This window comes from Camelus dromedarius, chromosome 14, assembly GCF_036321535.1.
Source record: "Camelus dromedarius isolate mCamDro1 chromosome 14, mCamDro1.pat, whole genome shotgun sequence".
Taxonomy (NCBI): Eukaryota; Metazoa; Chordata; class Mammalia; order Artiodactyla; family Camelidae; genus Camelus; species Camelus dromedarius.
The window spans coordinates 56320271-56344586 of NC_087449.1; the positions used below are offsets into that span (position 1 = coordinate 56320271).

Consider the following 24316-nt stretch of genomic DNA (forward strand, 5'->3'; position numbering starts at 1 on the left):
TTCTCCTTCTAAGCTGCTGGTAACCAGGACAGTGTCTCTAGGTGGCACCACACAACATTTATCCTTCTGCAGCTAATTTCTTTACTCAGCTTAGACTCTTGAGATTCAGCCATGCTGATTCATGTAGCTCTGGTCTATTTAGTTTGATGGCTGTGAGAGCTTTTTTCTATATGAGAAAAGACACTGTTCCTTGTTGATGAGTCTTTTCCTTCTTAATTTCCTTGTATTAAATATTGGTTTTGATAATTTTGGATTATGTTCTTTTAATTTCCATGTGTCTTAAAGCATGTTGTGTTTTTTTGCACAGTATAGCTCTCATATGGCCCAGTGAGTGGCAAATGATACAAAAGCTCTTTGTTGTGGATCATGTAATTAAAATCACGAGAACGGAAGTGGGAGATGCAGACTCTTCAGAAACACAGTATATTTCTGAACCTAGTAAGTTTTCATACTGTTCTTGGTTTGTGTAGTTAAAAGTTGACATTTTTAAGGGGGGAGGAAAGTGTATACCAATATTGTATTCTCTGCTTTATAACATTAAAGATCATGTGGTGGTCCAACCAAATACTGCCAAGGTAGGAACTATCATATAGTTGTGTGTGTTTGTTGACAGTAAACGGATTTAATTATTATTATTGTTACTAATATTATTATCATCATCATACAGTAGTATACAAGAATTAACAAAATATGTGGAATAGTTTGATAGATATTCACTGGTTACTTTGATATGCATTTTTAGATCTTTCATTCTTTGGCAGTAATTCCTCAGCTACTGCTGTTTTATTTAATTTTTTTTTTTTTTTTTAGAACTCTGTCCAGAATGTAGAGAAGGCTTATTGTGTCAACAGCAGAGGGACCTGCGTGAATACACTCAAGCCACCATCTATGTCCATAAAGTTGTGGATAATAAAAAGGTAACAATCCCTCTTGTGGCCGTGACTAGTAATGATCAAGTCTACTTTTTGATTTGCTGTTAGATTTTCACTGAAGACTGTCTAAGCTTGCTCTCGCCCCATCCTTCACTGCCACCCACCAGCCATTGGGCCTGAGTTGAAATTGGACCAGAATTAAAAACAAATACCTAGAAGATTTATGTAGATTTAGTCCATTTTTAATTTGATACACAAATAACTTATTGACTGTCAGCTCTGTGCTAGGAATGGTCTTGGTGCTAGGGATCAGTGGTGAAGAAGGCAGACAAGGTACCTGCCCTCAAGAATATTTGTACGTAGTGAGGAAGATCAAAAATAAACCCATAACTATTTACAGTAACCAAGACATGGAAACAACCTAAATGTCCATTGACAGATGACTGGATGATGAGGTTGTGGTATATTTATATAACGGAATATACTCAGCCGTAAAAAATAATAAATTAATGCCATTTGCAGCAACATGGATCTACCTGAAGATTGTCATTCTAAGTGAAGTAAGTCATTCTAAGTGAAGTAAACCAGAAAGAGAGAAAAATATCATATGATATTGCTTAACGTGGAATCTAAAAAAAAAGACGAACTTATTTACAAAACAGACTTAGAGACATAGAAAATAAACTTATGGTTAGGCGGGGTGGTAGGAACGGATAAATTAGGAGTTTGAGATTTGCAGATACTAATTACTATATATGAAGTAGATGAACAAGTTTTTGCTGTATAGCACAGGCAACTATATTCAATATCTTATAGTAACCTACAGTGAAGAAATATGAAAATGAATATATGTATATACATGTATGACTGAACTATTATTCTGCACAGCATAAATTGACACAACATTGTAAACTGACTGTACATCAACACATAAAAAAATCTTTGAAAAAGAAAAAGAGGAATAAACCCATAAATTCATAAGATGATTTCATGTAGAAACAAGTGTTTTGAAGGAAGTCTAGCAGGATAACGTGAGGCACTGAGAGAGATGGAGATGGCAGTGGTAGACAGGGAGAAATTGGGAAAATGCCTCGGAGGAGGAGTTGTTTTACCTGGGCGTTAACTGTCAGATCTAGCCTGTGACACCTAGTCCAGACCAAAGCATAAGCCTAATGTACTCACGCAATAGAGTGTGTTGGAGCACCACTGTCCAGTGGAACTTTTCTGCAGTGATGGAGATGTTCTGTTTCTACACTGTACACTATGGTAGCCACTAGCTACATGTGACTGGAGCATTTGAGATGTGGCAACAGTGCGTTGCCACACTCAAAAAAGAGGAATTTTTAATTGATTTAAATTTAGATAACCACGTGTGGCCTCTGGCTACCGTAGTGGACAGGACTGGTTTAGAGAAAAGTTTCTTCCAAGGAAAGATAGTGATGTGTGATTAGGGACCAAGTTTTATTTTAAGGATTTGGGATCTTTTGGTGTGCATGTTAGCCACTGGAGGGTTTCAAGCAAGTTCATGGTGTGATCTCAATTATGCTTTGAACAGGTCAGCCCAGCAGTTGTGTTTGGAATTGGTGAGGGCATAACAGGAATAAGGGAGGTCAATTTAGAGCTTCTTGCATTGGTTGATCTAAAGGATTGGTGAAGTAGGCAGGTATGGGTATATTTTGGGAGCAGAGGTATTCCTCTGGATTGTTTTTGGAGCATTTTTACTATATTAGGGATGGCTCTTAGGTAGATTCTGACTCAGATCTCTGGATATCTCATTAATTTGATTCCATGGTTTTGGAATTAAAATTCTTTTTTTAGGGGGAGGTAATTAGTTTTACTTATTTATTTGATGAAAGTACTGAGGATTGAACCCAGGACTTTATGCATGCTAGGCATGCAGTCTATTGCTGAGCTAGACCTTCCCCTAGATAAAATAGAATACATTTTATTTGATGGTAGTTACCAAACACATCATTATAGAAGGATAACTTAAAAATTATTCTGTGTATTCTGTTATGTTCTGCCCCTCTTATTTGGTTGCTCTAATGGTCTAGGGTTCTGCTTCACAAGTTGAATAAAGGGCTCCATTTTCTAATTTGCTGAGTATAAATGTCTCAATTTTTCCCCTAGGATTTTCTTAATGCGTGTATATGTTGGTATCTAGTATAAAATAGTATCCAATTTAGCTAAAATTTTATTATTTATTTTTAGTTTAATATCAGTATTTCATTCATTCTTCATTTTTCTCAGTCTTAAGGAGCATTGGGGCTCCTATATATACTTGAAAAGTCTTGAGCTAGAGAAAATGTAGAGCAACTTAGAACTTCCGCAAAATAACATCATTATAAAATCTGATCATAACTATTCTGTGCAGACTGCTTACATTTATGGTGAATACATTAAATATAAGAATAACTCATAGGATAAAAACTAACATGTTAAAAGAGCACAGGAAACAGAGAATCTTTATCCTCTGTCTGGTCTTTTATCCTACCATTGATAAAGGTGTCTCTCCTGTTGATAAAGGTGGCCTGCACAGCTTGTCTTCCTGGTGTCTGACCTACTTCTCTTTCTGTCTTACTGGCATATTCAGGTGATGAAGGATTCAGCTCCGGAGCTGAATGTGAGTAGTTCTGAGACAGAGGAGGATAAGGAAGAAGCCAAACCGGATGGAGAAAAAGATCCGGATTTTAATCAAGTACGTGTTGAAGCTGCTCTTCATTGTTACATATTTTGCTGTTCTGAAAGCAGTGTCTCCAGCCCCTGGACATCGCTCCGTAGCCTGTGTAGGATGTTGGTTCTCAGCACCCTTGTTTTTCCTCTTTCTTTAGCTGGGTAGCATACTGTAGCTATCCTGATCTCTCATGAAAAGCCATGGACTACATGACTCCAGAATTAATATATTTCATACTTACAAAAGGATAAAATACACTGCAATGATGAAATTTTTAGCTGGAAAGACTAAAACAAGACCCATAAACTTGGTTTGTTTCTTAATCATGGAATCTTTAAGTATGAAAAAATTATTAGCCTCAGATTCCCTCGTTACAAACAAAATAAACAATAGCCTTAATAATGGAATTTATAGATTTTTGATCTCTAATTAAAGGTGTTAGTCAAATGACTAGATCAGATTTTGTTTTTCATTTTTCATGTGATGAACATAAATTCTTCTATTAAATTGCCTATTTTCTGTGTATTCTGTTAACGTTCTACCCCTCTGATTTGGTTGCTGAATTATATTATGCGTGTTCATAGGGACATTGGAGAAAATTGTCTTAAGAACAGGAAATGTGTTTGGTTGATATTTGGTATAGGTAAGTTCGGCTTCTCAAAAAGTCACACCATTTTATTCCAGGGAATTCTGGATTTAAATTTGTGAAATTTCTATTCTAATTAGAGTTTAGTTTTAACAGAGGAGATACTTGTTTTCTTTCTTTACTGCTAAAATATAGTGTAGCCAACTTATGGTTAATATCCTCCCTGAAGGAATAAAAGTGTTATAATGGCCATCTGCTCTATCTGTTACAGAGCAGAGATATCTGGGTTTGTTGGCCTGTCTGTACACACTGATACTGTTCCTTCATTTTCAACATTGATTAAGAAAGTCTGAAAAGCCCTCTTGACTTGAATCTTGGTCTCCCTGAGGTAAATGTTACTTGTAGTTTCCCAACTGGTATAAAGAGATATGTCAGCATTTGTTTTTCATGGCTTGTTGGATCTCGCAAAATGTTGGCTTTGAAACACCCCCATGAAAGAACAGTCATGCACTTTCAAGCACCACCCACCCTGCTGACGGTGATGAGCCACAGATTTGTATTTCAGTCCCTCAGTACTGGAGGACCCCTTTGTCTCAGTGCTAAGCAGATCGATACATTTCATAGGGATGCAGGTTTTCAGTTTTGTGGGAGGTATTTTCCTATAATAAATAATGCTCTTATTCAAACCTGTGTACATGTATGCCTTCTGTTCCTTCGGATGGTTTTTGATATTATTGAGTTAAATAATAGACCTTGAATAGGAATTTGCAAACATAGCTTTGCTGCCTTTAAGTTGTTTCACATCAGCTTTTTTCATGTCGTCATCTCCTGTACAGTCCATTTTTCAAGTCACAGATTTACAAACTAGTATTTGCTTTTTCAGTTGATATGTTAAAAGGTATCTGTGTGTGTGTGTGTCCCCATCCATCACAAGTTAGGACTCCATTCTCTTTCATTTCCTTGTTTTAAGTTTTGTCTCTTGACAGTATGGTTTAATAATCAGTTGGGAGTCTGTTGTTTTGATAAACTTTGTAATTACTTTGCAAAGCTTCATATATGTTCTTACTGTCTGTAGTTTCTGTCATTTCAAGCCTTACTTTTGAGCCTAAGAGTTATTTAGAAAACTATTTCAAAAACATTATCAAGTGATTTAGATTCTGAGGAAGCTAATGTTTTTGAATATGTAGTTCTGTTCACTGGTGTCACAACCACAGCAACTTTTAAAAAATGGATGTGGTAGTATTCTCCTTAGTTGTGGGTGATGAGATTCCACATTTACAAATATGGTGGAGAATATTTGTTGAGGAACATTGTTTTTTATGCTTTAATTATTTTTTATACTTACAATTTTTTTCTGTCTTCCTTGTTATTTTTTGGGTGTTGTAAAAGTCTAGAATGTTTGAAATATTTTTGTTTTTCAATAAAGAAGTATTACCTTCCTTTTTGAAAAGAGTAGATGGTCCCAGAAGAATATCAAGCCTTTTCCCAACATCAGCCTCCTTAAACCTTTTCTTTGTAATAGTTTGCAGTATCTCAATATATAGCTTCTGCAATTGCTGTTTTAAATCCCTGTAATATCAACTGATGCATTTCTGTTTGTCCTTAATGGAGATGAACAAATCCCCTTTCCTCTTTTCTCTAAGCTAGATCAACCCAGTTCCTTTGACTTTGACCTTATCCACAATTTAGATTAATAATGCACCCAGTATTCGATATTACTTAGGTAATTGAAAGCCTTCTAAAACCAGTGGGTTGGTTTTTGTCAGATAAGTTGGATTTAAATTCTGTGGATTTTTAAAAAAATAGTAATTCTGGGAAAAGCTTTTAGACCTATTTAAAATCACAGTCATTTAAAAAAAATCTTGTTTAATGCTCAGCGCTTTGTTATTTGGTTGTGTTTTCTATTTGTAATGTAAAATTGTAGGTTGTTTAGATATTTTCCCTTCTGTTCCTAATTGTGAAATTTAGGTCCAGTTTCACCTTTGAATAGTCAAGATTGAGAAAAATGTTTTATCAACTTTGTTTTTGTTTTGTTTTGTTGTTGTTTTGAAGTCCTTTGTTGACCTGTGTGCTTCTTTAGTGCTGAATCTAGCCTTGTGCAGCACCTAGCCAGTCGACTGTCACCCTGAACACATGCTCTTCTGTGTTTACCTCTTGATCCTCTCTGCTGTGTAAATCTCTGGAGCTCCATTGACAATGAATATGTGGCATCTGTGTCCATAAATGACCCCTAAACCAGCCTGGTTATGCACAGCTGGCACTCAGTGACAACCACAGAAGCCAGAGCCAGGGCTTGAGGGTTGCCTCATCCAGACTTAATTAAACCAGGGGAAAAGATTATTTTTAAAATCCTGTTTCATTCATTCCCTGGCCTGGTTAGCAGGAGAATCTTGACTGTTTATTAACCTTCTTGATGAGGCATTTGTTGGAGTATTGTAGAAAGACATTTGGTCCTTATCCATTATTTTTTCTTAAACCTAGTACAGTATTATTACGTACCCATATGGATGCCTGTACTTTTTGCTGAACCGTCTTTAGTTAAATTGTGTCCATCGTGGCATTTTACCTCTAAATTCTTAAACCAGCATACCAGCAAGGACAGTATCCTATTACCCATACTGAGATCTCTGCAGCTATCCCAAATATGTCTTGAACAAATTCTAACCCCTCCACCCAGCATACAGTCAAGATGTGCACTGTTTTGTACCGCTCTACACACAGGATAGTCATCTCTATCCTGCCTCCCAACCTTTTCTTGTTTTCTTGTAGATTATCCCGCATTTTGGATTCATCTGATTGCCTCTTTATGTCACTGGTTTTAAATTATTTCCTTTCCCTGTATTTTCTGTAAATTGGAACTTGGGTCTAAATGTTTGAGATTCAGTCTAAGAAATATTTTTTGCAAGAGTGTTTCATAGGCAAAGCTATGTATTTTGTGATTGTGTCAAGAGGCACAATGTCCTGTCCTGGTTTTAGTTAAGCTAAATTTGGTGTCTTGATTAAGGTACTGTCTGTCATTTTAAAGCTCTCAGAAGTTTGTAGTTTCTGTGTCCTTTACAAAAAAGGAGAAAATATTTAATACAAACAAATTAGGATTCAGGGTTTTTTAATGAATAAAATTGAGTAATATTAAAAATTTTCAGTTTATCAGAACGTGTTTTTCTGATTTGAGGTCAAACTTATCATTTTGCTTTTAAATGTCCTTTTTATACTACACACATTTTTAAATCCTAGAGCTTACATGCAGTTAGAAGTGTATTTCATTTATTCTTTTTAAAAATTTCATGTGAGCTTACTAGGAACCTACTTTGAGTTCCTAGTTGTCGTTGTTGCCTATTTTTTTTTAATCTTTAAAAAAACCATTTTATTATATTTTGAGGTTTTCTTTTTTTCTTTCTATCTTTTCTTCCCTTCCCCTTAACCAAGGCACTGGGAATTGAACCCAGGACCTTGTGCATGCTGGGTATGCGTTCTATCAGTGAGTTGTACCCCTTCCACCCCCACCCAATTCATTGTTGACACTGAATCTCAAATGGTTAAGGGACTGATAGGTAAGCTGCTTTTGCCTGTCTGATGAACTTTATGAGCAGGGGTCACACTATCGATAATTTCAGTTCTTCCTTTTTTTTCCGGATCTTTATTGTAGAGCAATGGAGGAACAAAGCGGCAAAAGATATCCCATCAAAATTATATAGCCTATCAAAAGCAAGTTATTCGACGGAGTATGCGGCATAGAAAAGTTCGTGGTGAAAAAGCACTTCTTGTTTCTGCTAATCAAACATTAAAAGAATTGAAAATTCAGGTGAGGAAAATACAACATTTGCTTAAGTATGCTCTGTACGTGGAGGACCTTTGCAAGTTCCTGCTTTCTGCCTATGTTTCTATATGTATCTGTGTTTTCTATCAGGGCTGAGCCTTTAAACCGCTATCTGCTCAATAGTGTTGGGCCACTGAGAGAGGTCTTTTTTGGGGGGGAGTAATTAGGGCTTTAAAATTTTTATTATTTGTTTGTTTTGTTGAAGTACAGTCAATTACAGTGTGTCAATGTCTGGTGTACAGCACAATGTTTCAGTCATGCATATATATATATATATATACATATATTCATTTTCATATTTTTTCCATTAAAGGTGATTGCAAGATACTGTACATAGTTCCCCGTGCTATACAAAAGGAACTTTCTTAAAGTCTATTTTTATATATAGTTGCTAACATTTATAAATCTCAAACTCCCAACCCCTTTCCCCAGTAACCATAAGATTGTTTACTAAGCCTATGAGTTTTTCTGTTTCGTAGATGAGTTCAGAGTGTCCCCCCCCCTTTTTTTTTTTTTTTAAGATTTCACATATGAGTGATCTCATATGGTATTTTTCTTTCTTTCTGGCTAACTTAGGATGATGATCTGTAGGTCCATCCGTGTTGCTGCAAATGGCATTATTTTATTCTTTTTTATGGCAGAGTAGTATTCCATTGTATAAATATGCCACAGCTTCTTTATCCAGTCATCTATTGATGGACATTTAGGTTGGTTCCATGTCTTGCCTATTGTATATAATGGCTGCTATGAACACTGGGGTGTATGTGGAGGTACTGGGGATTGAACCTAGGACCTTGTGTATGCTAAGCACGTACTCTACTACTGAGCTATACCCTCCTGCTGAGAGAGGTCATTTTTGATTTTAGAATAATGCCTGCAGGGTCCCTAAATTTCTTTCTTTAGAAAGACTTAAAGTTTTCAAGATTAGCCAAGAATCTTTCTATGCAGGTTCTGAGTAGCTTTCCAATAATTATGAGAAATACTGAGATCCATTTAATCTATTGCACATCAAGAAGTTTCTTTTCAAAGGGTCATTTTAAGAATGCCTTTTTTTTAAGGGGTAGAGATAATTAGGTTTATTTATTTACTTATTTTTAAAGTGGAAGTATTGGGGATTGAACCCAGGACCTTGTGCATGCTAAGCAGGCACTGTATCACTGAGCTATCCCCTCCCCTCAAAGGTTCATTTTAGATCATTCTCTCTCCATTCCCCCTCCCCTAAGAGCTGATACTGCTCTTTGCACATCAACCCAGTGCGTGCAATGCAGGCATTGTGAAAACACTTCACGATATTGTTTCTCGGTAGTAATACTAAAGGACTATAAATGAGTATGCCAATGGTATGTCTCAAAAGCCAGGAAAAAGAGGCTGATAAATTCAAGATGTCCATGAAAAAAATCTGGCCCTTTATCTGTTTTAGTCACTGATACAGATCCCAAAAGTTGACCAAATTTCCCTCTGTGCTACTTTCATGTGGCATAGTTTACTGGATCTGCATTTTTTTCTTTTTGCTGATATTTATCATTGTAATTGAGGCAAAAGTACAGGCTTTCTTTGAGTGTGTTATATGTTCCAGATTTTCCTGGGAACGGTATTTCCCTTGTTTGAACCCACGGCTCTGAAAATAAACGTGTTGGTGTAATATCTTTACTCCGTTATTGTAGCTTTTTACACCCGAGAAAGCTTGTTTCTATCGCTGGCTTTCTGTCTGTCAGTGGTAAACCTCGAACATTCAAAACCGTTAAATTACAAAGAGAGTCCCTGTGGATAAAGGCATTTTCAAAGCCTGTAGCTGCTTTTATTGTGGACTGCTGTTTTTGAAGAATAAATCAAAAGTCAGCCAAAATAACCTCTATCTAGAAGCATGTTACCTGCACAAATGAGTTATTAGAAGGCAGCAGCTGTTCACAAGAAAACCCCCAGGTGTGCTATTCTTGCACGGCTTCTTTGCAGTGGGCTTCCTCTCATCTCCCACCCTTGCTTCAGGGATCACCATGATCCAGGCAGTCAAAAGAAAGGGCAGTGAAATGTAATTTCCCTTCACTGCACTGTGGTGGTAGCTTTGAAGCTCCTACTAGATGGGACCTTTTAGCCCAGCAGCCTGGGCACTGCTACGGTGTGTTCTGAGCATGCATGTGATCCTCAGGTGGGTGACTCTTTACATAAAGTATCTCTTTCATGTTTCACGGAGCCTTTCCTCTAGGGGAAACCTTTGGAAAACTAATGTTTTATTCTACATATAACCGTTTTATAGCAGTTTAAAACCTTAATTGGTGAAGTATTAATTCATCCACCTATGAGATCATAAAGTAAATGAAGTACAGTTTATCCATCTCCTCTTGCAGAAGATGCTCAGTATTTTAATTGTATTATTTCATTTTCCCAAAGCCAGATTCTGAATAAGTGGTATTGCTTGCCTTAAAAAGGAGGACATTTTCCTTATTTCATTTCATTTCCGTATTTCCTTATTGCATTTCCCTATTTCTGCCACATACATGGCCTACAGGAGCATAGAGCTGCTCATCTGTAGGAACAGGGTTTTTTCACTGATCTTTTTTTTTTTTTTTTTTTTTTGTATCCTATTTATAATGCTTCATTTAATTTTAAATCTTTGGGGGGGGTAATTAGGTTTTTATTTATTTTTTTCTTCTTGGAGGTGCTGGGGATTGAACCCAGGACCTTGTGTATTTTAGGCACACACTCTACCACTAGACTATACCCTCCCCCTTTCATTGGTTCCCTTATGCTCTGTGGATCAATGGTGCTGCAGTCACTTTGTTAAACAGAACTATAGAATGTTAATTCTACTCCAGCATTCTCCTAGCACTTACGATTTATGAATTACCATACCACAGGCCTCCATGCCTTTGATCAGCCTGTTCTCTCATTCTGAAATAGCGGTTTTTTCCTTACCAGTAGGCACTTGTTCATCTTTCACAGCGTCTCCTCTCCAAACCCTGTCTTGGCCTCCAGTTGTACAGCTGACCATTCCTTCCTTTGTGCTTCGCTAGATCCCATATGTACCTTCTGCCACCATCTTCACTGCTTAGTTTTGTCCTCACCCTTACGGCCCCTTCCCGGGTGGGATACTCACTTTTATATTTCCAATATCTAGCACAGTATTTAACACGTGGTAAGTACATCTTCATTAGTTGTTGAGTGAATTTTAAATGTCCTTGTCTGTGTGCTCAAAATATAGTGTGAGCATCAGCCCTTCAGTGATGGTACTCCAGTCTTGAGGTATTTACTGTCAGTTCAGTCTCATAGGGAGGCGTAGAGACCATATACATCACATTTAGGCTTGAGAACAAGTGTTTCCTACAGCCCAGCAGCTATGGCATCGCCCACTTTAAGTTGGTGTCAGACACCTCTACTGTAACTGCTTCGTGGGTCTCATTCAGTAACCTGGGGCTGGTTGCCTCTGCCCGATGCCCACGTGCTGGGCTGGCTTTGGCAGAACTGTCCCGTACGTACTCCTCACTCAGCAGAAACAGGCTTATTGTTTCATAGGCAGTTCATTGATGACGTCAGCACACTTCAGCCGCAGATCCCTGTTTAATCGACCTCTGCTTGCTTCGCAGGGGCTGATGTCCTTCTGAGAAGTTCAGTTACGATTCTGACCTAATAGTTGGGGAGGAAGCCTGTGTTGTTATCCTTGTTCTTACTTATCTGTGTGCTGTTAATTCAAATCACTCTACTGGTCACGGTCTTCCCAGCTTGGAAAGCTCTTGGGCCCTATTATATACACACGTTGGTTGAGGGCTGCTTGTTTTGTCTTTCCAGAGTAGAGGAATAGAGTGCATAAAAACGTAGGACGGTTCCCAAATAACATCATGGATATTGGGTAATGAAAGATACATGCAATAGAATATATCCAGTGAGTATGTAATTATGAAGCATAATAAAATGAATACTCTTGAACTCACCCTCCAAGCGAAGAATCAGTACATATCATTGAACATACCTGTGCGTGGCTCTCTGAGTCCAACTCCTTGTCTCCGGTGGTAATTTCAACATGGACATGAGAAAGAGTAAAAAATTTTCTTAATTTGAGAAAAAAGTTTAGATATTATCCGTTGTAGTCTTTTTGAATGTATTTAATTTTTAACACTTGGCTAGAACTGGGGTGGCGTATGTGTTCCCTAACCTTAAGAATTTAATATTTTTGTTCCTAGAGGCAAGACTTATTCTAAGAATATAGGAGAGTCCCAAGGGCTGAATTACATAGTCCAGGCTGTTTGCTAAGGGAATCAAAATAAGAGTCCAGATAGCCTGCTGGTTAATTTAAAGATGGTTTTATGAAAGAATTTGGGGTTGACTTGATATTAAAAGGATGTGGAGCCTGGGCTAGTTGGAGCGAGAGTGATGGCCTCGCCCAAGCCTTATAACCAAAGGAGCTGTCAGCCCAGTCCCACCTTCTGCCCCTTTGATTTCTCCATACCCCCACCCATGGAGAGGTTGTATTGTGCTGAACAAAGGGACCTGCGGGTGTAATTGTTGCCTTATTCTCTACCAGACCTCCTAAGGCTGTTCCCAGATATATTGGGATTATAGTCTCAATAGGAATGTAGCAAGTGGGCTGACTGCAAACAGTGATATCTTTTGTATTCTGAATTCTCTTTTTTTCTTTATTGGAGTCTATGCATTATTTATTCAAATAGAGTGTAAGTCCCAGTATTTGGCTTTATTCAGACTTTGTTTCTTTTATATTGGCACAGATCATGCATGCGTTTTCAGTTGCTCCTTTTGACCAGAATCTGTCAATCGATGGAAAGATTTTAAGTGATGACTGTGCCACCCTTGGCACGCTTGGTGTCATTCCTGAATCTGTCATTTTGTTAAAGGTAGGTAACCGCTCTTTACTTGAGGGATTCTAGAAAGTTTTAATGACACACACCCAAACATGCAGCGGTGGTTAAACTGCCTCGGGTCCTCAGCAGGCTGTGGTAATAAGCCACTGGCCTCTGGATTCTTCATCTCTGGCTGAGCCACAGGAGACTTAGACGGGGTCATGACCTCATTGGGTCATGTGTGGTTTTCATAATTCTTGTTTAAAATAATAGATCCAGGTCCCATCCCTAACTTCTGGATCAACAAATTGCTTAATCATACTTCTACTATTAAAGCATCCCTGCCTTTCCTCTCAGCTCAAAAGTACCAGCTAGTCAAGCTAGGAAACAAACAGATACAACACTCATTGGTTGCCTTATGGGATTCATTTCCAGTGTATGGAAACTGGCTTTGGGTGGAATGGATTTAGGAGCAGTGGGAAGGTGTATTTTAGAAAGTAGGGGCTTCTGAGACTTTGTCACAGGAAAAGAATCATTGAACCAGCCTCATTAGCTGTATCCTACCCTCCCTAAGGTTTTGATTCCATTAACTTTCATTTGCCTCTTTGTTTTTTGGTGGCTAGAAGGCTTACCATTGCATCATGTGGTAGGATATTTGTCAGGGTTTTGAACTGTGAAATATGTTCTTCATACCATAGAGCTTTGATTCTGGTCAAAGTTAGGCCCCAGAAATGATGATGCGGACCCACATCTACCCCTGCATGCACACACACCCACCTTGTTCTGCTACCTTCCCCCACCCTCTGTTTGCTTTTCTTGGAACTGTACGTTCTGTGGAATTATTTTGAAAACTTACTTGCTTTGCTGAATCTTTAGGACCCTATCTAAAATCCTAGAAACAGCCTGTATTATTAACGGGTTTGTACTTCCAATCCGATGGGCAACTAGGGTGCACGCTGGTCATTGGCCTCTTTACTCTTGCAACTAATCCCACCACCAGCTTGGACTCTGCACTGGCTTCCGCACTAAAAAGGACACGGGTGTTTTGTTCTTGGTGGTTGCGAAGGAATGAGAATGTATTTTTAACTTAATTGGCATTTTTAGAGGACCGTTCTGACTTTTTATTTCTACCTAACTTAATGCTGTCACCACTGGCATCTTAACGCACATCAGTTAACTGACATTTAGTAACCTCAGGGTATCTGAACATTTCTGCATCTAAAGGTGTTAGAGGAGAAGGAAAACAATGCCACATCCAATGTGTGGTTTTGAGGGTGATGAATCTAGACCCCTCATTGACGGGGCATCATCCTTTGTTAATCTGGGACACCGCTGGCTGTGGCTTGAACCCTTTTTTCTGCCGGACAGTGTTTGTATTTGTGTCTTGGAGCAACACACTGCTCTTCTCCTGGGCCACCCTTCAGTGTGAGGAGGATGGGACGTGCTCCTCCTCCTGGCTCCCACTCCTTTGTGGTTTTGAATTGTCTTCATTTGTTTTCTAGGCTGATGAACCAATTGCAGATTATGCTGCAATGGATGATGTCATGCAAGGTAAAGACCAATTTGTTTCAGGAATTTGTTGACTAACTTGTTCAAAGAAGGTGGGATTATAGTTATTATGTAGACTACAGTATTTTTACTTACAACCTTGAAAAAAGCTTCCATATATTGTTAAGGTAGGTAGAGTCTTAGATCCAAGATCATTATTGATCTTAGGAGATCATAGAATCTCTGATAATTTAGAAAGTGGAAAGCAGAGAGAACAGTAATTATCTAGTTTACCCAAGGAAATTGAAATAAATGTATGGCTGCTGATGGAAGAAGTAAACAAGAAACAAGGCTAATTGAAATCACAGAGCCTTAGACAGGTACACGGGAATTGGAGGCCCCAGGTGCCTCTGAAAGGAATAAACCTAAAGAAAAGTTGGAAACTGTATAAGGAGTTAGCTTACCACCCCGCAGATCTTCACAGCCTCTCCCTTTACGTCCATGTCACTGCCTCTTCTCAACCTGCACCTCCGATAGGCTAAAATTAGAGTATGTGTTTCAGCTCTTTGAAGAAATAAAACTAGAAAGATGAGAATGAGGCCTGTTATGCACCAAATAGGGAGACCACCCCCCAACCCTTTGTTCAGTTATCAGTAGCGCATCTCTTACCTCCCACACCGAAAGGAAGAGATTTTCCTCTGGGGAAACTGGGGCAGTTCAAGAAACTAACTTACAAATATATATATACATACATATGTGTGTGTGTGTATTTTGTTTTTAAGTGGTTCATCTCCCAGTGCCCTTCAGTGAAGCCCACCACTGCCCACCAGACAGAATTTTCAGGCATCTTTTTAGTACCTCACACTTAGACAGGCAGAAATGCGCAGCCAGAGAGCACCAGACAGTTCAGCAAAGAGCATGGAACTAAAAGATGTCAGACTGACTTTTTATTTCTACCTAACTTAATGCCGTCACCACTGGCATCCTAACTGGAAAAAGGAACCCAGAGGAAATAGACACACAGGGAGCATAAAAAAGCTTACAAATTAATTATAAGTAATATGGAAAGAGCAGACAAATTAGGGTCTGTATTTAGGGAACATTTGGAGAACGGAAAAAAACAGTCAGAAAAACAAACTAATGTAGCAATGCCTCCATGATTCTGAGGAAAAGTGAGTTCCAAGTTAGAACTGTGTAACACAACAGACTGTTTGCTACTCACACACTTGATGGCTCCTTGAACACACGTAAGACCTCAGAAAATTTCCGTCATGCACCATGTGCCAGCATACTCTGGGAGGGTCTGCTCTTGTTAAACATGAGAGTAAATCCATAAAGAAGTCAACAGTGGAACCGGAAAACGGGGATCCGTCATAGGAGTAGATCCTTAGAAGATGGTGAAAGGAAATTCCAGGACAGAAGCTCTGCAGCAGGCAGTGAACTCAGCGCATCCAGATTGGAGCGGTGGGATGCAGGCTTTGGCAAAGGATGTCCCCAGGGAAGAGTCGAAGTGATAGATGACTGTCTTGAGGTTCACAGGTCTTCTAAGAGTTTACAGAGGAATTGGAGATGGTACAGAGAAAAATGAAACACATAAATAATGCAGCAGTTACCAACCCCAGAAAGACACAGTCATACCAGACAAGAACCATAACCAAGGATTTGAATGCTAAGCAGTAGTAATGTAGTTTAAAAAGGTAAACATTGGAGATTGGCTTTAAAACAACAACAAAAAAAATCACTGTCAGGAGGATGGGCTAGGGGGCAGGTGTATATAAGAGGTGGTAGAAGAACTAAATTTTTATCTTTCAGGGAGGAAGTTATTAAATATTATCTAAAATTATGAATTAGCAATATAAATATGTTATTTAGAAATAAAGAGTTTAAATACCAGAAGAACTGGCTGCAGGGGTGCAAAGTGGTTCCATGTAGAAAATGGGAGTGAAAGGAGGATGGGGGAGAGGGGGTCTGCCGCAAGGCTTTCTCCAGGCCCCCCTTGGAATCATGTGGAATGTTGGCTCTAGTTATGACTTTTGTTCTCCCAGTATCTGACTTCTTAGACGATGCATATGTGTTGCTTTGATAAAAATAAAAACAGAGAAAGAATGTCATCCGGTTATTATCTGTAACTTCAAAAGTAATCGTTATAGGTGAATAAGGGAATTAAAAGTTACTTTGAACTTTTCGTCTTCAGGCATTGAAGTGAACTTATTTCTCTCTGTAGTGACAATCTTTTCAATTTAGAATTCTTTTTTCCCCCCTCCAGTGTGTATGCCAGAAGAAGGGTTTAAAGGTAAGTTACATTTGTCATGTTTTGTTCATGAATGTCAGAGTCACATTGTAATTTTCTATTAAAGTGAAGCCTATAATTCAGTTTCAAAATTTAATTCAATCTGAGTCTCGTGACTGAAATTAATTTTGGTTAAATGCATTTTTCATTCAAGCTTCTTCATTATCTGTTTCAGCGTTCAGGCCTCAGATAGGGCCAGTTTGTTAGACTTCTACTGCCAGATGCCCAGTCTGCTTTTTTTTGCTCATTTCAGGGGAAAGTTGGGGATTTGGCCAGTGGCATTTTGATTTTTATACTTAACTTTTTTCCAGTTCCTCCTATCAGTCCCATCTCACAGCAAAACAATTTGTGTGTAACTGATAAGAATTCAGGGAGAAGAATTTGCTAAATTATATCAGGTTCTGCAGAAAGCTTTTCGTTCATCTATTTAGAGTTAAGGCATTTCTTGGATTATCACTTAGGATGGATAAACGGCACTGCCTCATACTACATCTTGGCCATTATAGTTGTGCACACAATCGAGTCCAGACCTTTGATATTTACAGATTTAACTGTTGCCATTTTGATTCTTTGTGGCCTAGTCCAGAAGTCCACGGCACATTGTGATTTTGCGAAAGAATGAGTTTGAATCAAATACTAGGAGTTCAGTGCTAAAGCGAACAAGTGAGCCAAGACACTGGCCTAAATAAAGCCTCCCTGTCAGTGTGGCTTACTTGTCTACACATTCCCACTATAAAGAAACTCCTGGTGTGGTTAGAACAAAAGAAAGGAAAGAAAAAAAATTATGAGAAATGGCCATCAAATGAAAGCATGAATAAAATCTGGTTAACTTGCGTGGAGATAACGCGTAGGAACCGCATGGCTTTCAAGCAGAAACGTCCTTTCACTGAAAGCCTGGCGTCTGCTGATGCTTCCTCTTATCCTTCCACGTCAAGGGGCTGCTGTGCTTGTTTATTAGGTTGGATATTCCCTGTTGGTGATGCATTCTTGGCAGATGGAATTCATGAACTCTTAACTTGTAGTTCACAACTGTGCCTCCACGTGTGTTTCTTTTCCCAGGTACTGGGCTGCTTGGACATTAATATTTTGAACACTTGCTGACTGCTAAGAAATGACCAGAAGGGAAGAGGAGTTTGACATGTTAGGGCATTAAAGCAAAGGTGGATTTAAGAATTAAGCTATTACATGACTCTTCCAAAAGGCAGAAAACCATTCAAAAGTGACTGTCCCAAAATGCCTTATGTCAAATAAAGCAGATTGCACTGAAGGATATCAGACTTGAAGGAAATGTTTCAAATTTTATATTTAACGGGGGTGGTGGGAGGGAAGGGGGCAAGTAAAGACTGAAAGTTTTAGTAGCAGTATCAGTAAATCATGTTTACATATGAGATTTATAGTCATGGGAGGGAATAAAGTTCTGTTATATTTCCTTGCTCGAGTTTCGTACCAGAAGCATTGGTCCATAAAGGATTTGTATCCCAGTAGACAGGACGACATTCTGCTCTGAACTAAAAGTGATTCTTTAGAGACATAACCTGCTTACCTACCACTACCTGTCTTTGATTCATATTTTACTTTCAATAAAGCATGAAAGTGAAGAACTTGCCATAATTGTGGAAAAGTGTCTTCAGATTAGAGTCCTCTCTGTGTCGGCTCCAGTGCATCTGCCTCACATGTTGCCCGGTGGTCTCTTAGTGTTGAGTAAAGGAGGGGTGCACCTGCATATCTCCTGCAATAAGCCAAGGGATGGTGTCTCATTTTTTGTGTCTCCAAAAGCTTTTTATTTTCATGCATTTCAGAAAGAATGACAAATGTTTATTACATGCGATAGCACCCTTCTCCAGTTCTGCTGTTATTCAAATACACCCTGCACTTTTGAGAAATCTGATCACCTTATCAGAAGAGCAAAATGGCTTGAAATACATTTGGGTAACATAAGGCTTTTATATAAAATTTATTCCTCCCACCCTGCAAGTCCACCATGTCCTGGATCTCCCTTCTCTTTTGAAAGCATTCTTTGGAAATGCCCAGAAAGGATCTTTTAGATCACACTATTTTAAAAGGGGGGGGGGGAACCATATATGTTTGGGGGTGCCATCTTATCCAGCTCAGGATTATTGTTGATAAGCAGCACATAACCATAGCAATATACTTAAGAATATTGAGGGGTTTTTAAATGGAATTGAAGACTGGAGGGTTTTTTGCCATATGTTGTATGTACATGTTTGTGGCAGAGATGCTGACTCTGGTGTCTCTCTTGCTAACACTTTTTTTAGCCCTGGGTTTATGCTTGGTTCCCCCAACTCCAAACCCTCCCTGTCCCTTTTCTGAAAATTTAAACTCAAATACTGGTTGGAGGAGGCAGGGTTCAATTTGAAGACTAGTAACCTTGGCAGCCTCCCTTTTGAATAGCTCTTTTTATTAGAATAATTTTGGCTATTTGGTAAAATTACAACTTCTTCCTTATGTTTCTCTGTGTTTACAGTGTCTTCAGTCTGTGCCCCTAAGGAGGCGCAGGGTGTTTTTAATGAGTCTGCTTAGAAGAGTGAGCTGCACACAAACCATCCTAAGGTCCCCCCTTGAGGTCAGCATAGGGAATCATGAATAGCTAATCCTGATTTTTATTTTTATTAAATTTTTTTTATTTTTCTAATCCTAATTCTTTAGATCTCAGTCTACCCACACCCTTTCCAAAAAAAAAAAAAAAAAAAAAAGCCAGAACATAAAATAACACACCAAGCAACTTAGTCTTTCTCAGGCTAAAGATGATGTAACACATCCACTTAATCCTTGATGCAGCTACTTCCCTTTCCCCAGGAAGAATCTGAGATATTTTTCCCACTTTGCTGTTAATAACAGTTTTAAAACATATTACTTGAGTGTTTTCCCCTCATGGAATGGTGCAGAGTAACAGCATGTGATAATTCTTTGAGGCTGACAGCCCAGTCTCAGTACTGCCTCCTTTATTAACTGCCCAGCAGGTGGGCGTGGGGTGGGCCCTGGGGGAGCAGCTGCTGCTCCAGGAATTGGCCCTCAGAGCCCAGCCGTTTTCTTCCTCCTGCCCTCACAGCGTAAGCTCAAACTACCAACACTACTCAGAATGTTGTCTGTGGCCCCAGAGCACTAGCAGCATGTCAGAGCTTCATTAGAAATACAGGAGCTCAGGCCCCCAGACTCACAGAGTTGAGATCTGCATCTATAGGCCAGGTCACCCCTGTGCTCTGAGAGGTTGGGAAGCCTTGGAGTGGGACCTCTTCCCTCCCATAGTCAGTTACACAGCAATGTATACCTGCTATAGGTGGCCTGCATCACCACCCTCTCCACTTTGTACAGGGGAAACAGGTGCAACATGTAACCTAAAATCCTTGCTTTTTCTGTGTATTTATAAATAGATGGAGATTGGTTGTTTTCTGAGCTGTGACCACGTGAAATGTAGAGACTCCTATCAATTTTTTGTGTCGTTTATGTGTACTTTTTTATATTAGACAAGTCTTCTGTGGAAGGTATAATGAAGTTTGAAGTTATGTCCATCTGCCACATCTGCCCCCCCCCCCCATATTTCTGTCCATTCATCAATCTCGAGCTAATGCGGACAACATACCACCTTGGTACAGGTTCTGTTAACCTGAAATATAGGTTTCCACTTGGATGTCTTCATTCCCTGGTGGAATAATTATCTTTCTGCGTATTAATGAACTTTATTGTTAAGAATCACAGTTACCTTTGTGTCAAATTAAAAAGAAATGAATGTCCCTTTGTTTCCATGGAGTCGTAATCCAGAGTGAATTTTCTATTACTTTAAACGTACTGTTGGTTCGTCTGTATGGTCATGGGCTTGTTGACCAGACTCGGGTTAATAATTGAAGCTAATGCTGGGATTGAGTAACCCGTTTTAAATACCCAAAGGATGATTTGTCTCTGTCCAAACAAACTGCTGAGGTGGAATGAGCACCAGAGCCTGTCTTTCCTGTTACAGAATCACGCAGGAGTGTCACATCCTTTCTCTCTGGCGTTTGAGTTTGTTTGGTGGCGTTACAAGGGACCAGGAACAGAGTTCAGTCTGATAAATAGCCAGGATTTTCATTTTAAGAAAATTCTCACCGTTTTGCCAACACCCTGCACACCGACCCCCAACTCGGATGCAGCGTTTTGTCGCCAGCTGCCTTTCTGATTCTGAAGGCAAGCAGTTCGCCACCCTCAAAACCCAGACATTGCATAGATGCCAACATTAGCTGGGGTCTGATAACCAACATTATTGGAATTCTTTATTCATCAAAATACAAGTTCCAGATATTCATAAAATGGTGCCACTTTGTATGATAGATACTTCACTGAGCAACAGCTTTGTGCCGAGTCCCGGGCGCCAAGGAGGGAAACACAGAAGCCGACCTCTCCGTCTCACACATCCCACACAGTTGTGGTTTTTCCCCAAGTCTGGCTGGTGAGTTAGTTGGGCTGAGGGGTCCTCTAGCTGTTCAGAGAGCATGTACGTGTGTAGGTGAGTACTGAAAGGGCAAGCTTGGTAAGTTGGGTCACCTGTGTTCCGGGTAATTTCACCATTTACCTTGTAACTAGGGAAAGTTACTTAGCTTCGCTTCTTTGTCTTAGCTCCCTTATCTCTTAGAACAGGGCAGTATTTGCTGCCTTGTTTACCCTCCCACACTCAGGAGCAAGCAGTAAAAAATGTTGGGGTGAAATGCTTTGTATGATTTTTTTTTTTTTTTAATTAGACTCTAGCCTTTGTGAGGAAATTCTGTGAAATCTTTTCCCTGAGTCTTTAGAAAGGTCTTCTAACGACATAGCCAAGCTGTCTGGAACCTCCCACTCTGAGAATTTTAGGATGTACCTTATGCTGGACACCCTTAGATTTAAAATGATGGCTGCAGAGGTGTTCAGTCTTCTGTTACATAAATATTTCTTGGCCCCCAAGGAAAGTGAAACTAATGTCCAGACAATGAGCCACCTTGATTCTGCTTCTTTTTTGCAGGGTCGTATTGAAAGATATTTGAAACACGTTTAGAATACTGGTTGAAGATTTGTCTTTGTGATAGGCAGGTCTTGCCCCAGAGGGGCAGTTTCCGGTGTTTTGATTGTCATTGCCAAGAATATCAGGAACAAGTGCCGGGAGCCCGGGAGGCAGGCACCAGGCATCGTGAAGCAAAGCAGGAGACTGGCCAGTGCTTCAGGCTACTTCCTGATCTGAGAGTCGTGTTTTTCATTCTTCATGTACTTCTTGAGGCCCAGTGAATAATATTGTTCAAGAGTAGAGTGCGTGGAACAGGTGTTTCTTGTGCTTCCCCTTCCCCAGCAAGTCAACCACATGACCAGTTTTATGAAATGAATGCAGTGTACTGCCATCCATGTCACATTCAGCACTTTAAATGCATACGTTTCAGACAAGGTGGTGACATTTCTTCATGTGATAAGAGTTAAGTATCTCTTGTGAACCTCATTAGGTTTGGGGAAGAGGGAGGTTGCAGAATTCCTCTTGTGAATCAAGTCGTCTTTGCAGCTTGCCGGGAGTCGCCTGGTGACATTGTTCTGCCTTTAGAATTGGAACCTGCACCAGCTCATTACTGGACTGAGCCTTTGCTGTGTCCTACTCAGCGCAGACACCACCACAATCCCCAAATAAATGGATGTTGTTGCCAAATGGGCTCCATCCACAAGCACCAGTGACACGTGGGCTCTTCTCCGGCTGTGTTTTCACACTTTCCCTTTCATGAGGCTGTCTGATTTCCCCCGAAGTTAGTTCCGAGAGTTTGTCCAACATAATTACAGTATTGCTCTCTAATAGAGGGCATCATCTGTTTGCCCCCATTATGCTTAAAGGGGGAAAAAAGTGCTTTCAAGGATTTGGCTGAGACTGTAGGCTCAGGCCTTTGAAGTGAAATTGCTCTTGGTCAGGGAGGGAACCAGCAGCTGGAGTGGCAGCTTGAATTCCAGATCTGCCTTAGTGCTGCCAGGCAAGGCAGGCCCTGGGCCACAGGAAGTGGGGGACACACCCCAAGGAAGCCAGAAGGTCTGAGCCGCCGCTGCCCGGTTGAATCCTTGCCGGCTGGCATGTGGGCCTCTGCTTGTTTGGCTCTTGGTCTCCCCTCCCCCTATTCTAGTGTATTTGTATTTGTAACCCAGGGAACACTGAACTGCTACCAGCTCTCTTTATGATCCTGGACAAGTGTGTTCCCCTTTGGGCCTCTAAAAGGAGTTTGGATGTGTAGAAATTGTTAAGGACAAACTAGGTGGAAGGAGGCAGGGAGGCTGCATCTCTTCAGCTCCACTCCCATACCCACCCACTCCCTTGAAGTTCCCCGGTGTGCACTTGGGAAACTGCCTACCTGGATCACCTCTAAGGACTTCCTCGTTTTATCAGTATGTGAGTCACTTTGACTGGTTGGTTTGGAGTTTTTGCTGCATCTTCTCTCCCAGTTGTAGCACGCACTGGTTCTGGGTGAAAGAGGCTTCAAGCCGTGCTAAACTGTCTAGAATTCTGGGACTAGAGTAAATTATTTATTTTTGTCTTAACTGGGAGCTGGAGTTAGGGCTGTGCTGGATATTCTGACTGCACCTAAAACAACTCCAAATCCCAGAAAATGAATTAGCCTAATTAGTGTGAGACTGTTCTAGCTCCCTGAGGGCAGGGGCTCTGGCCATCTTTTTCATCCTGTCTCCCACAGTGTGTCACATAAAATGCGTTCTCAGCAAGGAATAATAGGTGAACACCAGAATCCACTGGAAGCTCCTGCCCAGCAAGATTTCTGAGAGTTTTCTGTTACTTTCGTGTGAGCAGTGCTATCCCCACTTTTGGGCTTGTCTCCTTTGTCTTCAAAATGGGGACTTCTTGGCTGTGTTCACAGTGTCATCCAAGAGTGGGTCCCCCAGTGTTACATTCTCTCTGCTGTATCTCCAGCATCAGCATGGCAGCCCACCCAGACACTGAGGCCTCAGGTTCTTGACAGATACGTTCTGGAGCTGATTCCCAGTCCTTATCCAGTCACCAGAATGGACCTACCTTCCAGCTATTCTTGCAGCCCACACTCCTCTTTACCAGCCCCTCCCAGACCTGACTCAGTGTTCTGTAAACAACATACCTTGGGGACCTACCACTTGGGTTTTCTCCCTCTGCCTTTTCCACTGGGTGTTCCCCATCCCCATCCTTCTCCTTGTTGATCTGGCCAGGGAGGGGTGAGCAGAGACAGGAGAGTTATTTCCAAAAGGCATCGTTCCCATTTTTGGACTCCTGCTTGCATTATTCCAAGTTTACTGTTGTGCCACCCCCGTTTTCATTCTCCACCCTTCTTAGATGTCAGATTTTTTGAAACCAGCTTTCTTTTTACAGCAATTGGGAGGGAGGGCAGGGGTGGTGGCTTGGTCGCAATGTATTAAGCGTTTGGAAAAGAAAAGGCTTGTGCCCAGAGTCAGCCATGCGTGAGTGGTCAGTCTTGAGTGGTTTGGATTGAAATAGGGCAGGGAAAGCAAAGCTCTGGGGCCTTCATCCAATCTTCCCTTCAATACCCTGGCTCCGTGCCCAGCCCCCTATGGCACGTGCTTGCTGCCTTCTCCCCAGGGCCCCTGACAATCTCAGCATGCTGCCCCCCAGGACACAAGAGAGATTATAAGCCTCATGCATTGAGGTTTTCTTTAAAGAGGAAAATGCTGTAATTGAAGCACTTGGTCATAAAGAAATAGAGAGGCCTGGCACAAAAGAGCCTTCGTTCTTTGACCTACTCCGCCAGGATTGAGTACATTCAGTCCCTCAGTGCCAATAGGATCCTAGGCCCTTGGGGACCTTGGGGTCT

At 40.3% G+C, this 24316-nt stretch overlaps 1 protein-coding gene across 4 annotated transcripts in view; it reads left to right on the plus strand.

Moving 5' to 3' along the window:
- The window catches only part of USP48 (ubiquitin specific peptidase 48), a 73900-nt gene extending 55772 nt beyond the window's left edge, over nt 1-18128 (plus strand). For all 4 annotated transcript variants that reach the window (XM_031464292.2, XM_031464294.2, XM_031464291.2 and 1 more), the window contains exons 20-27: nt 308-438; nt 811-917; nt 3466-3570; nt 7779-7934; nt 12668-12793; nt 14242-14290; nt 16494-16520; nt 17577-18128. In XM_031464292.2, the coding sequence (XP_031320152.1) occupies nt 308-438; nt 811-917; nt 3466-3570; nt 7779-7934; nt 12668-12793; nt 14242-14290; nt 16494-16520; nt 17577-17599 (724 nt within the window). In that variant the 3' untranslated portion in view covers nt 17600-18128. The remainder of the gene's footprint in view (nt 1-307; nt 439-810; nt 918-3465; nt 3571-7778; nt 7935-12667; nt 12794-14241; nt 14291-16493; nt 16521-17576) is intronic.
- The last annotated feature ends 6188 nt before the right edge of the window (nt 18129-24316 follow it).